Below are 19,208 nucleotides of genomic sequence, written 5' to 3' on the forward strand. Positions count from 1 at the left end.
TCTCTCTCTCTCTCTCTCTCTCTCTCTCTCTCTCTCTCTCTCTCTCTTATTTGGTCATGAACTTTTTTCTATCTGTTAATCTTACAGATATTTTCCTTGCTCTTTTACTTTTTTTATGTCACTTTCTATGTCTGTCATGTGCCCATTTTGGAGCTTATCTTGATATATGTTATAAGACATTAATCTACACCTAGTTTCTATCACACTTTTCCATTTCCTGAACAGTTTTGTTGAATAGTGAGTTCTTAACTCAATGATTCTGACATTTGGGTTTATCAAACACTAAGCTACTATGCTTATTTGCTTCTGTATATTAGTATCTAAATTCTTCCACTGATCAACTGCTAGACCCCCCCCCTTTTCCTCCTTTTTTTGCTACTTGTCATATGAATCTTGACATTTTGTTCCTCTAGATGAATTTTGTAACATTTTTAAAAGTTACTTCTATAAAATAATTATTTGGAAGATTGATTGGTATTGAAAAAGGTAACCACTAAATCAGATAATACTGATAACTTTGATTTATCTTAGTTTGGTTGTAGGATTAAGCTAAAATATCATTGGACTCTTTACTAAAGGTCAAATTACCCTTTTCAGACCACTGGAGCTCACCACAAGTTCCTCTTTTTAGTAAATTAATTCTTTTTCAGTGAACTACATAGACACATAGTAGAAATCTTTAAGATATCACTGAAAGATACTTCTCAAAAAGATTAACATAATGATAGACTGAGTTCTGAAACAATGAAATATTGAATCTAGCAGTTATCCCCCTTACAAACTCCCTGCTATGACCGCTATGTGCCTAGCAACTGAATATTGCCAATCTGCCTACTTCTCTGTAAATCCTATTAATGAGCCTGATAAATATAATTCTTTTTTTTCATAATAAAGATAAACTGTGTAAACCTGTCACATTGTCACTAATCACTGAAGAATTAGTTGATCTAATTTAATGGTAACTTGGTGATTACTCCTAGAAATAATAAGCCTCAGAAATTTTCTTTTTTAGACATAAATTTAACAGTATGGCACTAAATAAATAATGTAGGTAGTATTGCCGCTCATTACATTGATTTGGCCTGCCCATATGAAATTAACATTTATCTAGTAACTTAGATCTGATTTTATTTGTGTAAATACTGTTTTATAGTTGTATTTGTGGAGTCTGGCTTTTCAAGTAGACTCTCAAATATTCTATATTTTCTATGGTTATTTGAAATGGAATTTCACTTTCTATCTATTTCTGCCATATTTGTTTGGTAATACAAAAAGAAATGATGAATTTAAGGTTTTTTTTTAAATATCGTGAAACATTAAGGTAATTGTTTCCATTAATTTATTTTTCTTGATTACATTTCTTTAAACAAGCTGTCATTTCATCTGAAAAAAAGTGATAATTTTATTTCCTATTTGTCTATGCTTATTTACTCAATTAATTTTTATTCTCTTGTTTCTATAAGCTAGCATTTCTAGATCTATATTGAGTAGTTTAATTGATAGTTGATATCATTGCACTTCTCCTGATCTTACTGGAAGATCTAGTTTATCTCAATTATAGATGATGCTACATTTTGTTTTTGAACAGAAACTATTTATCATATTAAAGGAATAGTCATTTCTTCCCCTTTTTAATGGGAATAGGTGTTTAATCTTGTCAAAATACTTTTTTTGCATCTATTGATCTAATAATATTATTTTTATGTAATTATTAATATAGAAAATTAGGCTTTTCCTAATATTGAATCAGTAATACATTCTAGTACAAATCTTGTCTGGTAATAAAATATAACAATGATTATGTTCTATTGCTCTAGTATCCTTGTTAACATATTATTTAAAACTTCTGAACTGATATTAATTTGAGATATTGGCCAAGTTTTCTTTCTCTGTTTTGACTCTCTTTCATTTAAGTATTAAAACCACATTTGCATCATAGAGGGAATTTGGTAGGGGTCCATGTTTTCCTATGTTTTTTTTAAACAAATTATATCACATTAAAATTAAATTTCCTTTTACTGTCTGATAGAATTTGATTATGAATCCATATGAACCCATTTGTGCCCCCCCCCCCCTTAGGGACATTTATAGGTTGCTCATTTCTTTTCCAAGGATTGGATAATTTAAGCCTTTTATTTCTTATTCTATTAAACTGGGAGCTATATGTTTTGGGAAATATTTATATATTTCACTTAGTTTTATTGGCATATTAATTGGAATTATTTTCTTTGATCCACTCATTCTTTAGGATTAAGCCTTTTAATCTCTAACTGATTTTTAGTTATTTCATCTAGTTTCATTTAGTTATTTCATCAGTAGCCCTTTATTGAATATGATTTTTATATCATTGTGTTTCATAAAAGATATTTAGGACTTCTACTTTTCTGAATTTTTGTGAAGTTTTTGTGCCCTGATATGTGGCCAGCTTTTTATGCAGGAGCTATTCACTTTCTTTCCCCATTTAATAATGCCCCAAAGTCTTATCATTTCTATTTTTTCTAAAATTGTGTTCAAGTCATTCACTCATTTTTTGCTTTTGTTGTTGTTGTTAGATTCATCTAAGTCCAAGCAGTCTAATTTGAGGTCCCATATGTCTGTTTCTCCCTGTAACTCATTTAACATTTCCTTTAAGAATTTAGATGCTATGTCAGTTGGTACATATGTGCACTAGGAGTAATTAGTTATCTCTGGTATCTTTGAGTAAAATGTCCTTTCTCAATTTATCTCTTTTTAGTAAATATTTTTGCCTTGCTACATCTGAGATCATTATTGGAACTCTTTTGTTTCTATTTCTTTCCTTCCCTCTTTCTTTTTCTTTCCTTCTTTCTTTCCTCCCTTTTTCTCTTCCTTCAGCAAGATTAGTTTATCTTCATGGGCACCTTTATGCTTTAAGTGTTTCTCATAAACAGTATATTGTTAAATTCTAGTTTCTAATGCACTCTGCTACCCTCTTCCATTATGTGGATGAATTCATCCCATTCGCCTCCACAGTTATGTTTATTAATTGCATCTTTCTTCCATCCCATTCTCTCATAATTTTCCATATCTTCATTTCCCTTCTTTGTTTAAGTATTTATTTTGCCTCTGACTAACCTTTCTCTTAATCTTTTCTCCCTCTTGTTCCTTCATTTCACTTCTCCCTTTTTCCTGGTGAGTAAATTATATTTCTATTTTAAATTATGTGCCTTTTTACCTCCTTTGATCAGTTCAAATAAGAGTGAAGTTCAAGTGCTGCCTATTCCCTCTCATCTCTTCTTCTTATACACTTGTATAAGTATCATAAGTATATTGTTCCTCAATCAAGTGAAATAATTTTGCCCATCCTTCTCTTCCCAACACAGTACATTCTCCTTCTTTTATTCTTTCAAGGTCATAGAAACATAATAGAATCACTCTCAGTTACTATATTTAATTAGATGCCCTCTATTTACCCCTGATGATGATATGAATCATTTCCCCCATGACAGAATACTAATAATTTGTCCTTATTTAATACCATATAATGTCTCACTCATGGTTACCTTTTTATGTTCCTCTTTACAAATGTGTTTGTATTTCAAAGTTAAAATTCATCTCTGGTCTTTTCATTAGGATGCTTGGAAATCATCTATTTCATTAAAAAGCCATCCTGTAGGCCCCAGTAGCTTATATTCAGTTTTGATGGATAAGTTATTGTTGATTATAACTCTCTTATCTTTTGGCTTCTTTATAGTGGTGGGTGGCAAATTATGTATGATTCTGACTGTTGGTACTTGATTTCTTTCTTTCTGATTGCTTGTGTTACTAATTTTTTCACCTGGAAGCCCTGAATTTTGACTATAATATTCCTTAGAGTTTTCATTTGGGGATTGTTTTCAGGACATGACTAGTGGATTATTTCTATTTCTCTTTTGCCCTCTGGATCCAAGAGATCTAAATAGTTTTTCTTTTATGATTCCATTAAATATGATATCTAAGATCTTTTTGTGGTACTCACTTTCATTATCCAATTATTCTTAAATTACCTGTATTCAGTCTGCTTTCCAGGTCAATTATTTTTGCTCTAAAATGCCTTATTTATACACTTCTATTTTTTTTCAGTCTTTAGATTTTGGTTTAATATTTCTTGTTATGGAGTCATTAGCTTCATTTTGTAAATTCTAAATTTCAAGGAGTTTTTTTTTTTACTTTGATTAGTTTTGTGCTTCTTTGCTTTCATTATTTTTTAAACTCTTGTTTGAAATCTTCTAGGAATTCCAGTTATACTTTCATAAAAACTGTGTTTTTCTTTAAGTCTTTACTTAGAGAGGTTTTGGAGTCATTCTCTTTTTCTGGGTTTGTGTCTTCAATGCTTGTTACCATAATAGCTCTTTATGGTATGATCCTTTTTGCTGTTGTTTACTCATTGTTCCAGCCTACTTGCTTTGAACTTTATGTTAGGGCCAGACTATATATACTCTTCTGGGGGTGAGAGTGGGGAATGCCTCCACTGGGCTTTTGTTCTCCTGGATGCTTATGCTACTTTCTTGGGGGTACTCAAAGTTGTGTTCAAGGGCCACTCAGGTTGAAGAGTTGCAAGCTTTCAGTGCTCCTAAAGTGATTTTATCCAAGGCAAAGTCTGATCACTGCCCTCTTGGTCTGAGTTCTGTAAATTGTTGACCCGAGTTTGGGTTAGTCTAACAATCCTTTATCTTTCCCATGTTTGTTATGTTCCCCATGACTGGACGTTCTAATAGACTGCTGCCAGAATCAGCCCCTCTCAGACAACTGGAAAGCTCTGTAGGTTCAGAGTGACAGAAATAAACTCTTATGTTTGGTCTAGATTCCTGCACTGGTTATTCCAGTGTAGACTTTATGTTGGGCTTGAGGCTAGAGATAAGACCCAACACAACTATTGTTTACTTCTGAACTCATTTCTATCTCAGCAGGCCTATAGCCTAAAACTGCGCCTTACCTGAGAATATCACCTCTAGGAACAGGTTCATTCATCATTCTGCTCTAGATCTTTGTCTTGGAACTGGGTAGTGAGTGAGAGAGCTACTAATTAGTACCAGTTCCCACATCCTGTACAAGGTCAGGATGTCCCAATATGAGTCCCAAACCTCTTCTTGCCTATTAGCATAGTCACAGTCCTCTTTCAGTTCCTGTGTGCTGGAATGATTTGCCTGGGGGTGAGCTCCTGGCCATATCATTTCTAGTCCACAGACCTCTTTCTCTCTCATTATGCTCAGCTGGGTTTGAAAAATGACTCACTGCGATTCTTTTTCAGGACTATATCCAGTACATTGTCTAGATCTCTATGGAGGAGGTATTGGGAAGAACTTGGCTAATCTTCTCCCTGCCACTCTGTCTTCTCTGCTAAATCACTTTCCCCTCCCATGTGAATGAACTCTTAACAGCTACTAATTCTTGCCACTTCTATGTCTATAATGTCTTGCATCTTTTTCTGTTCCCTTTTCTCTATTTGCACAACTACTAGCCTAGCTCAAACTTTCAATACTATGCACCTGGATTACTATATTAGCCATCTAATAGATTTCCCTGCTACCAATCTTTCTTCTCAACAAGATCTTCTCTGGAGATTTGGTCCTTTGATAATTTCTTCTCTCCTTTTCCAGTGACTACTTGCAAGCTACTTACAAACATGCTCAGATCTCTAGTCTCCAAAAACCTTCACTTCATCCAAACATCCCATAATACTATAGTCCTTTATCTATTCTTTTTCTAGTCATTCTCCTAGAAAAAGCTGTCTGCTATCATCTCCATTTTCTCACTGTGATAGCCCCTGCAACTGAATTTCCAACTTAATAATTCAACTAAAAGGACTTACCCTATGGTTACCAATAAGGTGTCGATTGACAAATCCATAGAATTCTCAGTTCTTGTCCTTCTTCACCTCTCTATAATATTTGACACAATTGACTACTGTCCTCCTTTTGTATATTATTTTCTCCCTGGGTTGTTTTGACATATCATTTCCTCCCTTGGTTATTATTTCCTAGTTCTTATCCTACCTTCTTATCCCTCTTTCTCAGTCTCCTTTGCAAGATCAAATTTTTTTCCTACCCTTTATGTATGGGCATGCCACAGGAGTATACCCTGGGCCCCCTTCTCTTTTTCTCTTTATATTCTCTTTCTTGGCAATCCCATTAGTCCCCAGTTGTTCAAAAATCACCTCCATGGAGATAATAATCTAACTCCAGTCTTTTTTCCTGAACCCCTGTACTGTATCACCAAGTGATTATTAGACTTCTACATCTGTATTTCCCATAAACATCCCAAACTCAACTTTTTTGATACAGAAGTCTTATCTTTCTTCCAAAACCCTCTACTTGTCCGCAGTTTTCTATTTCTATTGGGTCACCACCATTCTTTCAGTGACCCATGTATGTAATGTTAGAATTATTCTTGACTCTTTCCTTCCCCATCCCTCATCTCCAGCAATTGTCTAGGCCAGCTTTCACAATATATTTCACATCCATCTTTGTCACTCCATTCACATGTCTATCTCCCTGATTTAGAGCCTCATCACTTGCTACCTGGACCATTACACTAACAATTAGGTTTCTTCCCCAGTCTGTAATCTCCCTTTTAAAAAATTTCCCTTATGTAGCTGACAAATTACTATTCCTAAACCACAGTTCTTACCAATTCATTGCCCTTCTCAGGAAACTCCTCTAGCCTTTAGTATAAAAAACCCCAGATTCTTCTGTTTGGCTTTTAAAGCCCTTGAAAATCCAGGTTCAGCTCACCTTTTCAGGTTTATTGTACATGATTCCCTTTCATTCATTTTATGGTCTAGCTAAAACTTCCTTGTATGTCACATTCCACCTCTCATTCCCCTGCTTTGACACAATTTGTTCTTCATGCTAATAATGAGGCCTTCCTCAACTCAAGTGCCACCTCCTATCCTGATGCCAAGTGCCTTTCCTGATCCCTTGAATTGCTCTAATGCCCTCCCCAATGTATTTTTAAAGTATATTTGGAATTTGATTTTCCATGTTTCTCTCCCAAATAAAGGTAAATTCCTTGAACATAAAGACTATTTTCTTTCATCTTTCTACCCCCAGGACCTCCCCCGGCACTTAGCAATTGGCTAGTGAATTCAGTGTTCCTACAAAGAACAGCAGCTCCACATTGGCCATAATGTAGAATACGCCTTAGCCTGACTCAAGCTTAAAGAGTTCCCCATTATGACTTGAATCTACCTGTCCAGACTTATTTCACCTCCATGAAGTTTTTACTGCAGCCAGACAGGACCACTAACCATTTCCTAAACTCAGAGCCTTCATACAGGTTAATCTGAATGCCAGGAAGGCATTGTTGTCCAAATCTCAAAATCTTTGTTTTCCTTCAAGGTAAAGCTCAGGTGCTTTTTCTTTCTTCGAACCTTCCCAGATTTCTTCCAGTCTAATGTTATCTTCCTCCTCAATCTTTTTCTTTTTTATACTTATTTGCATCTCTTGCAAAAGAATGGAAGCTGTTTGAAGGCAGTTTCTGTCTCTGTATCCATACCACCCAGCATATCGTCTTAAAATAATATAGAGCTTTAAGATTTACAAAGTTTTTACAAATGTTATCTCAATTGATCTTCATAATAACCCTATAAGAAAAGGCTCTTGTTATTCCCATTTTTTCAGATGATGCAATGGAAATTCAGAGAAATAAAGTAACCTAACCAGGGTCACACAGCCAGTGAATTTATGAGTCAGGATTTAAACCCTTGTCTTCCTGACTCCAAGTTCAGAGATCTATCCACTATGTCACCTAGCTACCTCATAGTCACCTTTTTATATATCTTAAGTACTCATTAAATATTTGTAGAATCACATTACTATTGAGTAGTTGATTCCTTTTTCTAAATCCTGTTTGCCAACACATATAATAAACCAAAGGAACTCAATTTTTTTTAAATGGCTGAAGATCATGTTGTATGAGTTTATTTTCATTTCCTCTGCGATTATTCAGAGTTTGCATCATTCAGTTTATCATAATGAGTTCAGCAGTAGAGTGTCTACACTTGCCCAAAGCCCAGGGAAAAGGAGAGTCAACAAGTAGTTGAAAGTATGGTCAGTGCCTGTCTGGGTGACATCTATCCAGTTGGCTTTATTGTCATGCTTCTGTGCAGTATGGGTACTTTTAGCCTGTTTACATCCAGCTGCAGGATACCCAGTTTGAATCATGTTACCACTTTGACAGACATGGATTTTTCTCCAGTTGTGAGTAAACTCAGGTGTCATTCTAACAAGAAAGTCTGCAAAGTCTTTCATAGTTCATAATATAAAGTAGGGGAAAGCTTGCTTGTCTGTCTATAACTATACGACATTTTCTTTAAAAAGGGGGCAGAGTGGAAGTGGGAAGAAATGATAACAAAGGGAACCTGGAATCAGTGGGAAACTTCATTTTCCTTAATTAGCATATTTAAGTGAAGCTTAGAAACTGTTCCTTCCCTGAAACATTGCATTTTATTAAAAGCTGTTTAGAGCTCATAACCATTCTGCTGATTTTCTCAAAACACGTTCTCCTTATAGGCCAGTGCTAAACTGTGCATATGAAATGAGCTCAGCTTAATGTCGTGTTAAAAGAGTTTGGTCTCCAGAGCTGTCTCTCTTCTTAATAATATGTAATCATACTCCATCTATTTAGTTTTCATTTAACTTGCCCCATGCAGGCAATGAATCCAGTTTAATTAAATGTGCCTTTAAATAGTCAAACAGCACTCGTTTGCACCTAGCAAGCCTCCATTCCATCCTTTTAGGACCCCCTCAAGATACAAAAGCCCAATAAAGAGAATATGGAAGATGTACGGGTAATAATGCTAAGAAAGTCTGACATTTGCTCTGTAATTTAGTGAGCCCTGCAGTAGCTTCTGGGCACATTGTCACAGTGTAATGATGACAGCATGGTGCCCATTGGCTTCTGGGAGCTTCAGATCTGGAGAAACTCTAATAAACAACTCTTTTCAGGTTAGCTGGGGACACGTTGGGGTGGTTACATGCATGCAGATAAAGTCAGCCCTCCTGGGACAGCAAAGATGACTTTGTTATTTCCACAGAGGGATGAGTAGCCCTGGCTGTGCTGAGGTTGGACCAGTGCCTCAGGCTTTGTGCTCATTAGCTTTGGGAATAAATCTAAACCCAAGGAATGCTCCTAGAAAACTCTACCCTTTTGATCTGCACCTCCAGTGTAGTCCCCTCACATGTGGACCTCCTGAATGGTGCCCTTAGGTTTGAGACTGGGTCAGCATTCACTCAACATCCACTAGGGAGAACTTCAAAGTTCCCACTGGTTTGTTTCTTTTATTAAATGACTAGGGCACATTTTAGTTCAAAGCAAAAGATACTTAATTAGCTGTTATGAAATGAGACAAGATTTTCAGGTAATTATAGAGATACATTCTTCTAGGGGAGAAGACATACTGTGAGTACATGTGATAATACACAGGGTAGAACAGATGTGTAAGGAACATGCATGACCAGGGTACATGTATCAGGAGCAACTTCTTATTCTCTTGTTCTTTGGTTCTATGCTTAAGTAAATTGCTTTATCCATGAAGCCTAAGTCCTCTATTTTTTTTGAGGGGATAGGTGAGGCAATCAGGGTTAAGTGACTTGCCCAAGGTCACACAGCTAGTAAAGTGTCAAGTGTCTGAAGTCAAATTGGAGCTCAGATCCTTCTGCCTCCAGGACCAGCGCTCTATTCACTATGCTGCCTAGCGTCCCCTATCTGATACTCTATTCTCACTGACATCTTGCTCTCTGCTAGAAATTTCTACCCCTAGATACCTGTGCTGCTGCTCTCCATTACCATCTGTTATTCTTCAGTTATTATAGTGCCTGTTCCCACTCAGTGGAAAGGAGAGTTTGCCAGCTCTTTTACCTAGATAGTCCCAGAGGAAATATTTAGCTCTTTTGTGATATAAACCCCAATCAACCATACATAGCCAGCTAAAGAAGTCCTTAGGCATCTTTAAATCTGTCCTGGCAAGTGTGTGTGTACGGGGGGGGGGGGGGGGGGGGGGGGGGGGGGGGGGGTGGCTCAGAGTAACTCAATCTAAATTCTTACCTGAGTTATAATCTGATATTTCTTTTGGTTATATTATTTACCTGGGACACTGGTCTGGGTCTCCTTCAAATCATTCCAGGAATACTATTTTGGGAAACTATTAAGGTTCTGCCTGGAATTATAACTCCCTTCTTGGCCCTGGTGACCCTGAAAATAAATTTAGGAGCAAAAATGAATAAGGACAGTTGGGGCTGTCAATCACTGTTCTGATTTCCATTTTTGTTATGCCAACAACAGAATTACTAGTTTCTATAAATCCAAACATAGCCCCATGGATTCGGAATCTCTGGCAGGTGAGTGCTTCTGGTAACTAAAATGAATAAAGTGAAAAGCTTTTACTGGTGCTGCTATTATCATTATAATAATGACAGTTTCCACTTACCAAACTCTTTCTCATAACAATATATGAAATAAGTTATGAAAATATCATCCCTCTGTTAATAAAGAGGTTGAGGAAATTGCAGCTTAAAGAGTTAGGTACTTGTATATGTTTCCAGGTAATAAGTGTTTTAGTTGGGATTTGAACCAAGGCTTCCCAGCTCTAAATCTGCACAGATGGGCAGCACAGTGGATAGAGAACTGGCCTGGAAATCAGGAAGTCTTATCTTCCTGAGTTCGAATCCAGCCTCAGATACTTACTAGCTGTGTGATTCTAGTCAAGACATTTAATACTCTTGGCCTCTGTTTCCACATTTGTAAAACAAGCTAGAGAAGGAAATGGCAAACTATTCCAAAATCTTTGCAAACCCAATTGGGGTCAAAAAGAATTATATATGACAGAACAACACCCTGATTATCCTTCTATCTTGACTTTGTACCTTGGCTTCTGTTTAGTTCCTCCCATTCTGTTTCATGTGTGTCATTGTTGTCTTTTCAGTATGATCACATGATTAGACATTCTTTGGGATCAGGAAGTATGTCTTAATTTTTTTTCTTTGCTATTCATAGCCATTAGCTATGCATAAAGTGTTGTGTGTAGTGGGTACTTGGGGAAAAAAATTGCTGAATTATAGTGATAGTAACAATACTTTGTACTTACAGGAAAGATCACACTTTTCAACAAAAGCATTTTCTCATAATTATTGTCCTGTGAAATAGAGCAAATATTATCCCCATTTGACAAATGATAAAATTGAGATGGGGAGAGTTTAAGTGAAATGACTCAAGTCACAATAAATGATGTGGTGATGACTTAAACACAGGTTTCCTAGCTCCTGGTCCAGGGGTTCTTTAATTAAATAATATATTAATGAGATATAACTTAAAAGGGATATGAAACATTGAGTGGCTCAATGATTTCTCCATGGTCCCTCAGTGGTAAGTGTCAGAAAAGGGGTTTGAGGGGCGGCTAGGTGGCACAGTGAGTAAGAGCACCGACCCAGGAGTCGGGAGGACCCAGGATCAGTTCTGGCCTCATATACTTAACACCCACACAAAAAAAACTGGTTGTGTAACCTTGGGCAAGTTACTTAACCCCAATTGCTTAAAAAAAAAAAAGAAAAGGGGTTTGAATTTAGGTCAACCATTCTATCCCTAGACCACACTGCCTCAGCCAAATCACATTGTTAACTAAAGGCTTCCAGGCTCACAGACAAGGCACCAACACAGGCCCTAAAAACACTGTAGCCAGAGCGAACTAATGGAGTCTGATAGGGCTCTCTTGGATCCTTTCCTCCTTTTTGGAACTACATTTGGCTCAAGAAGATGTAGTCTGAGCACATTCTGTTGGAAACACTTTCATGAAAATGTGGAAAGAGTTGTTTCAGCATCTTTCAAGCTTCCTGTTGTTCTCCCTCTCTTCTTCCTAATTGCTCATTGAGAAAGTCAAAAGGAACAAAACTGAAGTCCATGGAAAAAAATGCTCTCCTGGAAAGAATTGGGATTATTTTTTTTTCAGGGCTGAGGACTTAAATGAAGAAAGATTGAATTTCTTGAATCATTAGGAAAGTGAAGGCTAATGTATGCATTCCACCTGGAGATGCCCATTCAAGTAATTACCAAATGTAAAGGCCCCACCCGTAAGACAGTAGCCATTAGCAGCATATTAAATGAAGTACTCATTCTAAGAGCCACACATTCACAGACTCGATTGTGCATTAAGGGCTCCACATGGACCTCACTTAACTGGAATCCTGGAGAGAAAGCAGCATCTTGATTTCAACTAAATTGCAGTAGGAAAAGATGAAAAAGGGAACTGAAAGGTAAATGTTTTTCCTCACAGTTCATCCAAAGCAGTGTGGCATACTTAGAATCCAAATGATCAGAATGGTACAGCCAGTAACCAGATTGTCTTGCAGAGCATTTTTCCAAGGGGTAATGGAGAGGGAAAAAGACAGAGTAGGGGCAGAATGAAAATTAGTTACATTGATCTAGCTCTTTGCCTATGAAAATACATTTTTTAAAAATAGATTTTTATTGATATCTTTTGTTTTTACATCACCTACATTTCCCCCTGTATCCCTCTCCTCCCCACTTCCCAGATAGTCATCTCTTGTAGCAAAATAAATAAATGAATGAATGGATAGATTGGATAGATAGATAGATAGATAGATAGATAGATAGATAGATAGATAGATAGATAGATAGGAAGAAGAGAAATTAATCCAGACCACCAATTTCAGCACAGGGAAATTTCCTCTTGCTAATATGGTTTAGTAGCTCATCTGCAACCTTGAATCTTAGAGTGTTGCCTCAGGAACTGAGAGATTAAGTGGTTTGCATGCATTTGTTTGCATGTTGTCATTTCCCCTACTCCCATTAGATTGTAATCCCCTTGAGGGATGGAAATGTCGTTTGCCTCTTTTGGTATCCTCAGCACTTAGCACAGTGCCTGGTACATAGTAGGTGCTTAATAAATGTTTATCAAATTGAATTGATCACCCAGTAGTCTTCAGAATACTTGAATCCAGCCTTCCATATATTTATGTCAGGGTACCCCTCTCTTTATCCATGTCCTTTGATATTTCTTTATTTTCTCTTGCTATGATTCAGTTTCTTCCTGTTGACCTCCCTCAGGATAGGCAGAGCAATTGATATTTATTCAAACTACTTATATTTAGAGTTTTATCTCCCCACTGTCCTCCCTACACTTGTAATTATAGTTCTAGGAATGCAGTCTTTAGAACATTTATGGTAAACGTATTCCAGTATATAAAAGCCCTCATTACTTCATGCCTTGGACTATTGCAATAGTTTTTCAGTTAGTCTCCCTGCCTTAAATCTCCTCATTAATCACTAAGTGGCTGGATCTGAATCTCAGGAATAATCAGGGCAGGATTATTGAATGGAATTCATTTCCATTGCATGGAATCTTGGACCCGATAACTATTTTTCAAATTCATATCTCTTTAGGTGGGAACAAATTAAAGAAGATCAGGAATATGTCATTCAATGATATTTGACAATGGATAGAGCCAGCTCTGATCTGGGTAGTGGCAAATCTAGACTCTTTAAACTTGCTATTTCAGTTTTGCTGATAGTATACATGGGCACACAGATTTCTGGAGGAAAGATTATTCTGTATTGCTACTAGAATTTACAATCAGTGATATTGCTGAATGGCAATTTCAGATGAGATGTGGCCTATCAAAAATAATTCTGTACCTTAACTTTGCCATCCAAATTGGAATAATAAGAACTCAAGAGACTCTGAGGCCCAAGCCATATGGCCTGTTGATTATTTCTTTTTTGGTAATACTAAATAATAGATTAGAATTCAAAAGAAATGGCTCAAGGGACAGTTAACTCTAGATGGGTCAAATGAGGGTACTAAGAAGGGATGAGGTTATCTATTGACACCTCATGAATTTGTTTCCACAGCTGACTGACTTACATGTTATCAATAGGGCAAGGAAAACCAGTCTACACAAGCTAAATGGCCAAGAACAGATGAAAAGAGAGCTAATAATACTGTAATTAGGAATAATGCCAAAGCAGAACCTGCAGATGTCCTAGTATAGAAGGAGAAGCCAAAGAAAAGAATGGAGCTTTCATGAAACATCGACTGAGTGTGCCTAATTTCAAACTGACATAGTTTCAAACACAAGAGGGGAAAAGTAAACTTTGGGTCACACAACTGAGGATGTTGAATTGTCTGCTAAACATTGATATTGCTTCCCTTTATTACTATATGCTACACTGGAATATTGATACCAAACTCCTCTATATGACTCTGATAATGAGAAAATCTTCTAAATTGTTTTCATACCATCAGCAGCCACACAGCCTACAAAATTTCTACATTAAAACTCTGGTTTCCCAGCAATGTAGATAAAATAATTGTATCCTAGGCCAGTGATTACAGTCCCTGATTGAAAATTCACCCATTATGTATACCCAAGAGGTGACTGTCAGCCTATGAATTTTCCAAGACTGGGATACACCTGATAACTTCAGCTTTCTGGGTGAACAAGGTCATTTTCCAGATCTGGTAATTTATTGGATCATAGGTTTTAGAGTTGGAATGAGTCCAAACCACTCAAAATGAACAAAAAGGTCTACAATCCTGTGCAGCATTTTCACCTGTTATGATGGTAGCTGAGTGGCAGAAATAGGAAGAAGGACACTAAGAATTCCAAAGGTTGTATTCTGTGTATCAATGTTAAATAGTGACCAATGATTTGATATACCATTGGATGAATTGACTTGTATTAATATTGATAGTCTCCTCATTAATGAAACAGAAGATAACAATTAAAGTAAAATGGAAAGGGTCATTTTCCACTGGCATACAGAGAAGCAAAGGTCTTGTTCTCCCACAGCATGTGTACTATGAACTGATTTGGTAAAAAAAAAAAAATAATAATAATACTTTTCCCTAGAGTCTTCTCTCATTTAGACCATGTGTCCTCAAAAAGTGGACTTGGGGTTTTGTTGTATTTTATCCTTTTCAGGACTAGGAGTTTATGGTGGAATCCTCACACCCAGATTTTCCCATGGAGACGTTGGAGACAGGTTTCTTGACTGGATATTGCTTCCAGTCCAGGAAGGAAGCCTTAAGATGCCATGGTGCCCAAGCCTCAAGTCCAAGGTAAGGCTTTGGGTTAATAACTTGTTGGGAACAGTCTATATAGGAACCAAGCTAAACTATGAATTTAATGTCCCTATTCTCTCCAAAGACTGAAGGATAGTGTAATAGGGGATTATGCCTTTCATTTTTATTTTTCTAAGGTGTGAGGAGGGATTCTGTTTATTATCACTTTAGCTTTGAAGTAAATATTCCTTTGGGAACAAATTTTTTTTTTTTTAAAACACCCTAAATTAAAGGATGGGTCACACATTCTCCTTGCGGAGACAAAGAAATCAATTTCATCTTGTCATTAAAAGCAGTAAGAAATGTAATTAACTGTGCCCTCTGCTCTTATTGACTTTAAGAGCTTATAATTCTCATAATCAGAAAGATCGCCATGAAGATAAACAACTAATATTTCTATGAAGCTTAAAGGTTTGCAAAACATTTTAAACATATTGTCCTGTTATAATCCTCACAGCAATCTTGTGAGATAGGTCTGAGGCTGAGAAAGACTAAACAACTTATCCAGCTTCATACAGCTAGTGTCTGTGGTAAGATTTGAAATCAGGTCTTTCAGACTCTAATTCCACTATTCTATCTATTACTCCTACAAAATCAATTGCTGCAGTAAAAACGGTTACAACAGTGAAGAAACATTTTTTTTAAAAATTAAGAACTTGACAAAAACTCTCAAACCAAATCAACATATAATTTATAGTCATTGTCTTTGACTCAAAGATGGGCACAGGGAAAGAGAAAATGTGATAGAAAATGTGGTTTGGGCTTAAGAAATGAACAAATTCAAGTTTTCGTTGACTATTCAGTCATGCCCAAATATCAATGAATACCTTCTTTAAGAAAAGACTTGGAAAGTGCTAGACATGGCCAAGAGTAATTAAATATACAAATACCATGGTGTCTGTATCAAAACAAGTAAAGTAAGGCAAGTTTGCCTTTAGCTCTCAAAGAAGAGAATCCAGAGGAGAAAATCTACAGTTGTAGTATTCCAGATTCCAAAAGAATCTGAAGTAGAAACCTATCCCATATCTCTAAGATTTTAATACAGATTCAAATTGCATCCTATATATTGGTATTAAAAAAGTGGCCTTAACCGAAGATATTAACCCTTTTTTAATAATAATATTTTATTTTTTCCCAATTACATGTAAAAACAATCTTTTAACATTCATTTAAAAATTTTTGAGTTTCAAATTCTCTCCCTTCCTCCTTCCACTTCCTTCTCCTTGAGAGGGTAAACAGTTTGATATAGGTTATATGTGTGCAATCATACAAAATATATTTTCATATGCTGTGAAGGAAAACACAGAGCAAAGATAAAAATGAAGATCATGAAAAAAAATGAAGTGAAAAATAGCATGCTTCAATTTGCATTCAGACCCTATAATTTCTTTCTCTGGAAGTGGATAACATTTTTCATCATGAGTCCTTTGGAATTGTCTTGGATCATTTTATTGCTGAGAATAGCTAAGTCAATCACAGGTGATCATCATACAATGTTCTCCTGGTTCTTCTCATTTCACTTGGCACCAGTTAAGGTAAATATTTCCAGGTTTTTCTGAAATCATCCTGCTCATCATTTGTGATAGCACAGTATTCCATCACAATCATATAACATGACTTATTCAACCATTCCCCAATTGATGGGCATCTCCTCAGTTTCCAATTCCACTACAAAAGAGCTGCTCTAAATATTTTTGTAAGATTCTTTTCCCTTTAAAAAAAATTTCTTTGGGATGCTGACCTAGTAGTGGTATTGATGGATTAAAAGATATACATAGTTTTATAATGTAAAGGAGCTCAATTTTAAATATGCTTCTCTCTCACAGCATTATCTACTCTTGGGCTTCTCAGTCACTGACCTCTCAGCCTCCTTAATATAGAAGAATAAATTTGATAGGTAAGTCTTTTTTCTTCAGCCTGGCTCTTTTGTATCTGATACTTGCTAGGACTCACCAATATTCATTGACAGCTTGCTGTCACATAGGTAGACTACAGTTTGTCTCCTTTTTGCAATTCCCTCAGATCATTCAAAACAGATCTTCAGAATCCATCATCTCCTTTCTTGAATCCTCACTTGGTTAATATTTCAGTTTACTCCTTTCTTATAACCTGTCTTCCTCATTCCCTTCCCCAAACATTGTGGATTTGTTAAGAATATAACTTAATAGACTTAACACTCTAAATCCCCGATGATCCTGCCATGGTGTTCAATTAACTTGAGCCAGTGAGATAGTGACAACATTCCACAGTAGAAGGATACAGGAATCGCATATAGCACAAACTCTCCCTGTGCCCCAGTCATGATCTTGTGGTCAGAAAAGCTCTGAAAGAAAAGTTATTCTCCCCCATGCCTATTCCCTGCCTCAAGCCTGAGCCCTCTGTCCACAGGAAGTGTGGGAAGCATGGTGCCAGTAAGATGACAAAGATGTCAGCTTCCTCTAGAGAAGTATCTTTCTGTCCTGTGGGATAATACAGTACAGGGAGGTCAGGTCTAATTTGGCCATTTCTAACACCATTTCTTTTTTCTAATATCTGTTGTAGCAGTAATTGTCATTAAAATAAGATTGATAAGGTAGGTATTATCTACATCATGTTTAGAATTATAGCAGGTTTCAATAGGTGAATAGTAGTATATTAAGGGATTGTACGCAATCTGTATGGTTGCATAATTTAGTGATCTATACATTTATATCTAAATAAAACTATATTAGCTATATCAATTAATCAACTATTTCTTTGGGTGGTTCAAAAATCTAGAAATATGGGATGTTTTAAAGTAGAAACACTAAAATATTCATTTGATTCTTGCATCCTATAATTTTTAACTAGTTTTATCAATTACCACTTAATCTTGGTTTTCCACTTATACTATAATATGCTTCTACTTTGTTTTACCTATCAAACATTGTTAAGTGCTTAAAAGCACTTCCAGGTCTCGTCTTGTCTCCAGTCTTCATGAGCCTTTCATAACTTCTATATTAGACATCCTTAAGTTTTATTTATCGGAATGCTTTCTATTTCACAGCCAGGTGTCACAAATGACTCTATCTCTGCACTAGAATCCATTTCCAATAACAGCTATCATCACAGTTTAAACACTTAGCTTCTGCTGTGATATCTCCTCAAAACTGCTCTAAAGGGACTCCAATCATCAAGTCTATGAAGGTAATATAAGCAGTATTTTCCCCTATACATCTGGGATAACTTTGTTGCTCTTATCTAAAACTGCATTTATATGGCTACCAACAAGCCCTTAATTTCTAGATCCAGTGGCCTATTCTTAGTTCTCATCCTTGATTTCTCTCTTCTTTTCTTCCTGAACTCTCTCTCCTACTTCATTATTTTTTTTTACTATTATTAATACCATTACTATTTCCTAATTTTCTTCCACTTGGTATACCACTCCTTCTCAGGCTGTCCAAATCCATATTTTGACTACTCTCTGTAGAGATACCAGAGAGGTCTCTTCTTGAGTGATCCCATCAGCTCCCTTGGGTTCCCTTTTTTACTTCTATGAATATAAACCCCAGATTGACACATCTAACCCCTCACTCTCTTGACCTCTTAGCCTATATTTCCAATTGAAAAATAACTATCTCAGCCTTGGTATCCCATTAACACCTCAGACTCAACACATTCAAAAAAGAAGTCATTATCTTCTTTAAACATAATCCTCTTCCAAACTCCCCATCCTTCAAGTTTTTCAATCTCTGAATGGTTATATATAGTAGATACTTAATAAATGTTTATTGAATTCACTCTTTCCTCCAGTCAGGTGAATGGTATGTATGCCTTAGAATATCAATTTATGACACTCACTCCCTTCAACTCACTTGATTAATCATTGTACTTTTTTTTCCCCTTTCTTTCCAGATCTGTGATTTCATTAGCAGATGCAATACTTAGCATGGACTTTTCCCTACACTGACACAGTCTGGCAATTCTTCTGTAACTTTCAAACCTCAGAGAATTGTGTGGGATCTGAGAGGTTAAGAGAGACACATGTAACCATAGTATAGGCCAAAGGCAGGACTTGAACACAGGTTTTCTCCAAGGCCAGCTTTTTATCAACTACACCAAATTGCTTCTCAACATTTTCTCTGACCTCTCTTTAATAATGGGGTCATTTACA

General features: G+C 36.2%; 1 protein-coding gene across 3 annotated transcripts in view; it reads left to right on the forward strand.

Moving 5' to 3' along the window:
• The window catches only part of HNMT (histamine N-methyltransferase), a 162,041-nt gene that overhangs the window by 89,951 nt on the left and 52,882 nt on the right, over window positions 1–19,208 (forward strand). For 2 of the 3 annotated variants that reach the window (XM_069067859.1, XM_069067857.1), the window contains exons 6-7: window positions 14,937–15,073; window positions 16,903–16,973. In XM_069067859.1, coding sequence (XP_068923960.1) covers window positions 14,937–15,073; window positions 16,903–16,956 — 191 coding nt within the window. In that variant the 3' untranslated portion in view covers window positions 16,957–16,973. Of the gene's footprint in view, window positions 1–14,936; window positions 15,074–16,902; window positions 16,974–18,101; window positions 18,121–19,208 lie in introns of those variants that run through there. The other variant, XM_069067858.1, reaches the window with a different exon arrangement.

This window comes from Petaurus breviceps, unplaced genomic scaffold (genome assembly GCF_028583685.1).
Source record: "Petaurus breviceps papuanus isolate PSGF00001 unplaced genomic scaffold, PetGlider_PUasm1.0 90752, whole genome shotgun sequence".
Lineage (NCBI taxonomy): Eukaryota > Metazoa > Chordata > Mammalia > Diprotodontia > Petauridae > Petaurus > Petaurus breviceps.